We start from the raw sequence: 8,822 nt of genomic DNA, 5'->3' as shown, positions 1-8,822 counted from the left end.
CTGCCTCCCAAGTGCTGGGATTAAAGGCGTCCGCCACCACTGCCTAAAACAGTTTCTGTTATGTAACATGCACATTTAATTTTTACCTAAAAAGAAGGTATAACTGGAATGTTCTCTCTGACAACAATAATAAATTCTTTTTTGTTTCATCAAGTAAAATGTGGAGCTATATACATAATCTTTTAAACTCAGTATGTAAAGACTAGAGAGATGATTCAGTGGTTAGGAGCTCTGAAACCCACAGTGATAACATAATGGTTCATAGAATCTGTAATTCCAGTTCTAGGGGATCCAATGCCCTTTCTGACCCATGGGCACCAGGTACACAAGTGGTACACAAACATACATGCAAGAAAAATACCCATACAAGAAAAATACCCATACACACACAAATAAATAAATACATATATACACATCTCTCATATATATATGACAAAAGAAACCATAGAATCCATAACTGAAAACTTTTCTGTTTAAAATCTACTCTCGTTTATTATCCAAGGGTGATATCATCTACAGACTAATTTTTTCTAATACCAATGTTCAAAGTCATGATTGGTATACCTATCTAAGATTACTTAGAGGTATTTGAAAACCCTTTTGTTACCAAAAAAAAAATTTTTTAAATTACCCAAAATAATGTTCTGTCTTAATGTCAGGTGGTATACTGAAGATCAGCTTACCATCCTACACAATACCTCAAAGCTCATTCTACTAAAAAAAGATGTTTGATATCATTGCCTTGGTCATCCCAAGATTTAGAGAAAGGTAATTAAAGAACAAGAAAGTCCTAATTTCTTGTTTCCTTGTCATTTGCCACTTAGCATTTAAGTGACAATATGTGAAAACGGGCAAAGAAAAAAGAAACAAACCTAGATTAGGTTAGGGTTCAATATGACTATAAACTTCACAAAGGCAAGGGTGGGTGTCAGGATTTTTTATAAATCTTCAGTACCTAAAATAGCAGGTGTTACCTACTAGTTGAAGAAAAATACTAATAGAAATAATACTTATGCCAGGCAGTGGTGGCGCACGCCTTTAATCCCAGCACTTGGAAGACAGGCAGATTTCTGAGTTCGAGGCCAGCCTGGTATACAACTTGAGTTCCAGGACAACCAGGGCTACACAGAGAAACCCTGTCTCAAAAAACAAAAACAAAAACAAAAACAAAAAAAAAACAAAAACAAAAAAGGCTTGGACAGATATATGAACCCTCTAAGAAACCAGAGATGCCAACCTAGACAACTATACTCAGCAAAACTCTTAATCACCATAGATAGATAAAACAGGATATTCTAAGACAAACCCAAATTTAAGCAGTATCTATCCATAAATCTAGCCCTACAGAAAATATCAGAAGGAAAATTCCAACCCATGGAGGCTAACTAACCCAAGAACACACAAGAAATAAATAATTCCACACTAGGAAAAACAAAGTAAGGGAAGGACACACAAGCACGCACACACACACACACACACACACACACACACACACAGAGACACACATACACAAATAAAAATAACAGGAATTAACAATTGTTGGTCATTAATATCACTCAGCATCAATAGACTCAATTCTGCAATAAAGAGACACAGGCTGAAAACTATACAATGGAAAAAAGGAAAGCATCTTCAACAAATGTACTGTTCTAACTGGATGTCTACACGTAGAATGAAAATAGATCCATATTTATCACCCTGCACAAAAGTCAAGGTCCAAGAGGATAAAGGACCTCAATATAAAGCCAAATACACTAAATCTCATACAAGACAAAGTAGAAAATACCCTTGAATGCATTGGTACAGAAGACAAAAAGACAATTTCCTGAACAGAACACCAATTGCTCAGGCTCTAAGATCAACAACTGATAAATGGGAAACATCAAGAAACAGAAAAGCTTCTATAAGGCAAAGGACACTATCAGTAGGACAAAGCAGCAGCATACAGACTGGGAAAAGATCTTCACTAACCCAACATCTGACAGAGGGATAATATCCAAAATTTACAAAGAACTCAAGAAGTTAGATACCAACAACCCAAATATCCCAATTAAAAAATAGGTTACAGATCTAAACACAGAATTCTCAACCGAGGAATCTTGAGTGGGCAAGAAGCACTTAAAGAAATGTAAATGCAAATCAAAACAACTGAGTTACCATCTTACACCCATCACAATGCCTAAGACCAAAAACTCAAGAGATAGTACATAGGGTCAAGGATGTGGAGCAACGGGAACACTCCTCCACTGCTGGTGGGATTGCAAACTTGTACAACCACTTTGGAAATCAATTTGGCAGTTTCTCAAAAAACTGGGAATTGTTCTACTTCATGACCCAGCTATACCACTTCTGGGCATATACCCAAAAGATACTTAAAAATCCCACAAGACTTGCTCATCTATGTTCATAGCAGCTTTATTTCTAATAGCCAGAAACTGAAAACAATCCAGATATCCCTCAATCAAAGAATGGTTACAGAAAATGCAGTACTATTATTCAGCTATTAAAAATGAAGACATTGCCAGTCAGTGGTGGCAGATGCCTTTAATCCCAGCACTTGGGAGGCAGAGGCAGGCGGATTTCTGAGTTCAAGGCCACTACAGAGTTCCAGGACAGCCAGGGCTACACAGAGAAACCATGTCTCAAAAAAATAAACAACAACAACAAAAAAAAGAAAACAAAGATATCATGAATTTTGCAGACAAATGAACAGAACTTGAAAATATTATCCTGAGTGAGGTAACCTGGACCCAAAAGGACATGCATGGTATGTACTCACTTAGAACAGGATATTAGCCATGAAATACAGGCTACTCACGCTACACTGCACAGACCCAAAAAAGCTAAACAACAAGGAAGGCATAAGAAAGGATGTTTGAATCTCACTTGGAAGGGGAGTAAAAATAAGAGACAGGCAGATCAAGGGAGGAAACTGGGGAGGGGAATTGCAGGTTCAGGATCAGGTGTGGGAAGGAAGAGGGGAGATGGCTAGATGGCCATGAAAATAAGTAGAAATCTGCAACTGATAGGGGTAAAACGGGGGTTGGGGGAAACATCTCCAGGACAAGACTGAGGCCTGGGGTAAAGGAGGCACCCAAGAATCAATGGGGGTGACCTTAGCTGTGACTCACAACATTGGGGATATGGAACCTGAAGAGGCCATCTCCTGTAACCAGGAAGGAACCCCAGTGGAGTGACACCAACCTACCCACAAAATTTTCAAAACAAAATTTATCCTGTCTACAAGTAAATCAGGTATGAGGGTTGGTGTAGAGACTGAGGGAATAGCCAACCAATAACAGGCTCAACTTGAGACCCATTCCTCGGGCAAGTACTAACCCCATAACACCATTAATGATATTCTGTTATGCTTGCACACAGAAGCAAGTTGTCCCCTGAGAGGCTCCACCCAGCAGCTGACTCAGACAGATACAGACACCACAGCCAAACAGTGTATAGGACTTGGGGACTCTTACAGAATAAAAGAAGGAAGAATTGCAGGCCCCGAAGGGGATAGGAATTCCATAGGAAGACCAACAGTCAACTAATCTGGACTCTTGGGGCTCTCAGAGTCTGAACCACCAACTAAAGAACATACATGGGCTGGAGCTAGGCCTCCTCACATATTTAGCACATGTGCAGCTTGGTCTTCATGTGGGTCCCCAACAACTTAACAGCAGCTATCCCAGAAACCTTTTGTTACCTGTATATGGAATATGTTCTTCTAACTGGGCTCCCCTATCTGGCCTCAGTGGGAGAGGAAGTACCTAGCCTTGCAGAGACTTTTATTACCAGGGTGGAAGGATACCTAGGGGGAACCCTACCCACTCAGAGGAAGAGAAGAGGGGAGGATGGGAGAAGGATTGTGGGAGGGAGTAACCAGGAAGGGGTCAGTGAGAGGCATGTAAAGTGAATAAGTAAAAATTAAAATTAATTAAAAAAAAAAAGACACAAGCTAACAGAATGGATGTGAAAACTTGATTCATCCTTCCTTTGCATACAAGAAACACACCTTAGCAACAAAGATAGACATAACTTCAGAGTAAAGGGCTGGAAAAACTTTTACCAAGCAAAAGGACCCAAGAAGCAAGCTGGAGTACCCATTCTAATATCTAATAAAATAGACTTGTAAACAAAAGTTGTCATAAGAGAAAAGAAATGACACTTCATACTCAAAGGAAAAATCCACCAAGATGATGTCTCAATTTTGAGCATCTATATTCTAAATGCAAAGGCTGTCTTTGACTCTGTTGCCTGCCACTGGATTTCCTTCCCCTAACTGGACTACCTGGTTGGGCCTCAGATGGAGAGAATGCACTTAGCCCCACGGGGACTTGATGTTCCAGGACAGGCTAGTACCCAAAGGGGGGTTCCCCAGGGAAAAGATATGGGTGGAGAGATTTGTAAGGGTGGGACTAGGAGGACAGAAGTGAGTCAGAAATCAGGTGTAAAGTGAATGAAAAAATAAATTAATGGAAGAAAAACATATATCGAGGCAAATGGATTTCTGAGTTCGAGGCCAGCCTGGTCTACAGAGTGAGTTCCAAGACAGCCAGGGATACACAGGGAAACCATGTCTCAGGAAGGAAAAAAAAAAAAAAAAGATCTATCTGTGATAAAGTAAATCACATGCACACTAATAGTGTTACAGTTTGTACTCTAATATGTCCTATGTGACGTGGGGAAGTATAGCTCTAATTTTAGCATTCTGGAAGCTAAGGCAGAAGGTTTGACAGTTCAAGGCCAACTTAAACTAAACCATGTCTTCTTGATACACAATCACTCATAAAAATGAAGTTTGAAAGCAGTTAATAGAGTGTAAGTTTACTTTTTATCAATTTATATGCTTTTTTAGTAGTATTACAAGTACTTTTTATAGGGAAGAGGAAAATCAAAAGTGATAAACAACTGAAGATGTTTCTACTCTAAGTTCCTTCAAATCTGTTTGGTTTCTCATCAGAAGCCTAAAATAGCTTCTGTTCTTAACACAATAAAAGAATGCTGATTTCCAGCTAGGGCTTTCCACAAGACCTTAATAATGTTACTACTGACTCAGATTTGTAGACTTATAAACAAAACAACCAAGCAATTAGGAAGGAGAGTTAACTATGACTTCCAAAAGTTTGAATTATGGAATCTGATCTGCAGAAAAAAAAAAAAAAAAAAAGCAGTCACTAAACAGCTGAGTGATCTCAGTGACTCTGCCTAACCGTCCTAAGCTGGCTTCTTCACCCAGAAACTAAAGTTCCTGGCACTTCACAAAGCTGGGAGTAAATGATAGGCAAACATTAACATATGGTGCCTGTGAGAAGTACACAGAACTTAAGGCTAAAAAAAAGCATACCTGCATCACCAAACATCAGCAAGGCAGCAGCAATGGCTCCATCCATAGTGCTTGTTGATTCAATCAACTAACAAGGAAAAATGACAGACATATGAACACCTGAAGAAATCTTTCACAAAGATCTCACTTTCTAACATAGTAACACATGTACGATATAACCTACCTAACAAACACAGGAAGCACCATCTAGGTGAGGCAATGTGTGGTCAATGTTTAAGTCCTATGGTAAAGTTTATTTCGGGAGCTCATACTAGTTACTGAAAATTCAAATAACATTATCTTTAAAAAAAAAAAAACAAGAGCACAAATCTACTCTCTTTTTCTCCCCTCTACCAAGACAGGGTTTCTCTGTTTAACAGCCTTGGCTGTCCTGGAACTCACTCTGTAGATCAGGCTCAACTCTAACTCAGAGATCCACCTGCCTCTGCCTCCCAAATGCTAGGATTAAAGGCGTGCATTATTTGCATTTCTTTAGTTTAATCCATGAAGGGTACAGGATCACATGTATGTAATACATCATAATGTATTACATACATAATTACATGTATGTAATACATTATAATACATCACATTTATTTTGGGAGCTCATACTTGTTACTGAAAATTCAAATAACATATCTTTAAAAAAAAAAAAAAAACAAGAGCACAAATCTACTCTCTTTTTCTCCCCTCTACCAAGACAGGGTTTCTCTGTTTAACAGCCTTTTTAAAATGGCTATGTATTATAACTACAACACTGAATTCAAGAGATTTTTTTTTTCTCATTACAACTGCAAAAAACTGTCATAAAAGCTATAACCTGGGTAAATAAATAAATTGATCGATCAATCAGTGGGCACAGACTTGCTACACAAGCTTCGTGACCTGAGTTGGCTCCCTAGATCACAAGCTGAAAGGGGAAAACTGACTCGAACAAGTGTGCTCTGACCTGCAGAGTTCAGCAGTGGGGGGTGGGGGTGGATGTGTGTCTAATCAGACACAGCTAGAAAGATCAATCAGTGGCTGAGAGCAGTTGTTGCTTTTGCAGGACTCTGGTTTAATTCCCAGCATTCATATGACAGTCTGAGAACTCAGTTCAAGGGTATCTGTCACCCTCTTCTAGACTCAACCAGCACCAGGCATGCAAGCGATGCACACACACACATGCAAGCAAAGCATACATTCACATCATTTGGGGGGAAAAGGCTTTAAAATGTAAGTAAAGTACAATTTTTAAACAGGTACAACCTTTAGAAGATCACTGTCACTTCTTTGTGGAAACAGTTCCTTCAGTGTCTGAAGCTTAGCATCTTTAAGATCTTCCAATTCCGAAAGGTCTTCCAGTTCTGAAATGTCATTTTTTCGTGTAACAGAAGGAAGGTCATGGGATTCTTCATCTTCAGATGGCTCTGAACTATAAATATTATCACATGGGAAAACACAATTTTAATGTATCCCACTACTGTTTCTGTCATGATATAGAGAACATTTATAGGAACATTAAATGTAATCAATATTTGTAAAAGGAAATGAATTTTTACCATCTTAACATTGTTAGGTATTCAAATATATATTATAATTGGAAAAGTTTTCAGATTATTTCAACCATAAAGAAGAAAATATAGAGAACTGTCTGTCTCTCATTCTTCTATCTACACAGTTACCAACTTCTCACCTCCTTCCTAACCTTCGGTCAGTGCTCAGCATGCTAGATGATACTGAGGCAGTATGATACCTGCACTACGTGTGCCCAGTGCCCAGAGAACAGAAGAGGACACCTCAGATCCCCTGGAACTGGAGTTGTAACTGCCATGTAGGTGCTGGGAAGAGAACCTGGGATCCTCTCTGCAAGTGCAGCCAGGGCTCTTAACTGTTGAGCCACCTCTCCAACCCTGAGATCACATAATTGGTTGACTGTCACCTCAGTTCTACAGATGACATCTAACCTTCCTAACAACCAGAGCCCCTCTGGCCTAAGCATTTAGAACTAGAGGCCCTATATTAAGTGATACTTATATCTTTTAGTAATCTCGTATGACTAATGTGGCTTTCAATGTCAAATTACTCAGAAGGCTGAGACTGGAGATCATGAATTCGAGGCAACCTGAACTACACAGATAAAACAAGAACTTCGAATTTGACAGAACACTTGCTAAACATGTTAAAGGTCCTGAGTTTGATCGCCAACACCAAATAAAGATAAACAGACAGAAGCAATAGGTAGGTCAAGTATGTAGACAGAGCAACATTCTGTAGAATCTTGAATTTGGATGCACCAACTAGATTTCTCCTCAAATCTTGAATATCACAAGTTAACTACTTCACATCTCTATACAGATGTCCAAGTTTTCTTAACACTACATACGTAAGACTGAAATTGCTAACTTTCATTCTAAAGTTATTTCTCCATCACAACAAAGTCTTTTTGGGTAAAGGGTAATCCTGCTACTTCCTCAGTCAAAAGTGATGAGGTGACTCTTTTCTCTCTCAACCCATATTAAATCAATGAACAAATTCTGTTCTACTTTCAAAGAATGTCTAGAATTTAACCACTTTTCACTATACAAGTATTGGCTGCATTTGAACCTCCAGTATTCTCTACTGAAGGGTAACAATACCATGTATGGCTCTACTATTATTCTTCCCAGAACTTTCAAGACCTTTTAAACATCTAAGATTATTTTACCTCTGCTCAATATTCTCCATAGACTTCCCACTTCATCCAAACTGAAAAGCAGCCAGAATTGGTGGTACATAGCTATAATTCTAGAATCCAAGAGACTGAAGCAGAAAGATCTCTGAAAGTTAGAAACCAGCCTCTACTACTCAGACCAACCTAGGAACAGTATGACACCCTGTCTCAAAACAAAACACAAAAGCAAGAAAAAAGAAACGACTATGTAGCCACCTCTACCCTATACTTTACATTGAGATCTTCCTCACATGACCTGCATCCCTCTTTCCTTACCAACACTAGGCAATTACTACCTCAGAGGCATTAAATATGCTATTCCCTCAGGTCTTTGCTCAGCATCATCTCCTCAATGAAGCCTTTTTTTGAAATCAATATTAGGGGTCCAAAACCCTTATTTCCCTTATTTTTTTCTTTTACATACTATGCTTTATAGTTTATCTTTCCAGCTAAAGTAGAGATTTCTTGAGGGCAAGAATGTGGGACTTAGGGCTGATGAGATAGCTCAGTGGTTAAGAGCACTGACTGCTCTTCCAGAGGTCCTAAGTTCAGTTCCCAGGAACCACATGGTGGCTCACAACCATCTGTAATGGGATCTGATGTCCTCTTCTGGTGTGTCTGAAGACAGATATAGTGTACTCACATACATAAAATAAATAAATATTTAAAAAATTAAAAAGAAAGAATATGGGGCTGAAGTTATACTTTTCCTAAGGAAAACATGGTACCCAGCTCATAGAATACATCTAATAATGATAAATTCCTGGATTTCCTGGGGAGTTGTGTCACATACCTTTAATCCCAGCG

General features: G+C 38.8%; 1 protein-coding gene across 1 annotated transcript in view; it reads right to left on the bottom strand.

Annotated features, from left to right (window-relative positions):
- Positions 1-8,822, bottom strand: part of Smarcad1 (SWI/SNF-related, matrix-associated actin-dependent regulator of chromatin, subfamily a, containing DEAD/H box 1) — a 63,195-nt gene that overhangs the window by 43,642 nt on the left and 10,731 nt on the right. The window contains exons 4-5 of the mRNA XM_031384015.1: positions 6,572-6,737; positions 5,345-5,411 (exon numbers count right to left, since the gene is read on the bottom strand). Of these exons, the coding sequence (XP_031239875.1) occupies positions 5,345-5,411; positions 6,572-6,737 (233 nt within the window). The remainder of the gene's footprint in view (positions 1-5,344; positions 5,412-6,571; positions 6,738-8,822) is intronic.

The sequence above is a fragment of the Mastomys coucha genome, unplaced genomic scaffold (genome assembly GCF_008632895.1).
Source record: "Mastomys coucha isolate ucsf_1 unplaced genomic scaffold, UCSF_Mcou_1 pScaffold20, whole genome shotgun sequence".
NCBI lineage: Eukaryota > Metazoa > Chordata > Mammalia > Rodentia > Muridae > Mastomys > Mastomys coucha.
The sequence above is the reverse complement of the archived record's forward strand: the minus strand, read 5'-3'. Positions and strand labels throughout refer to the sequence as shown.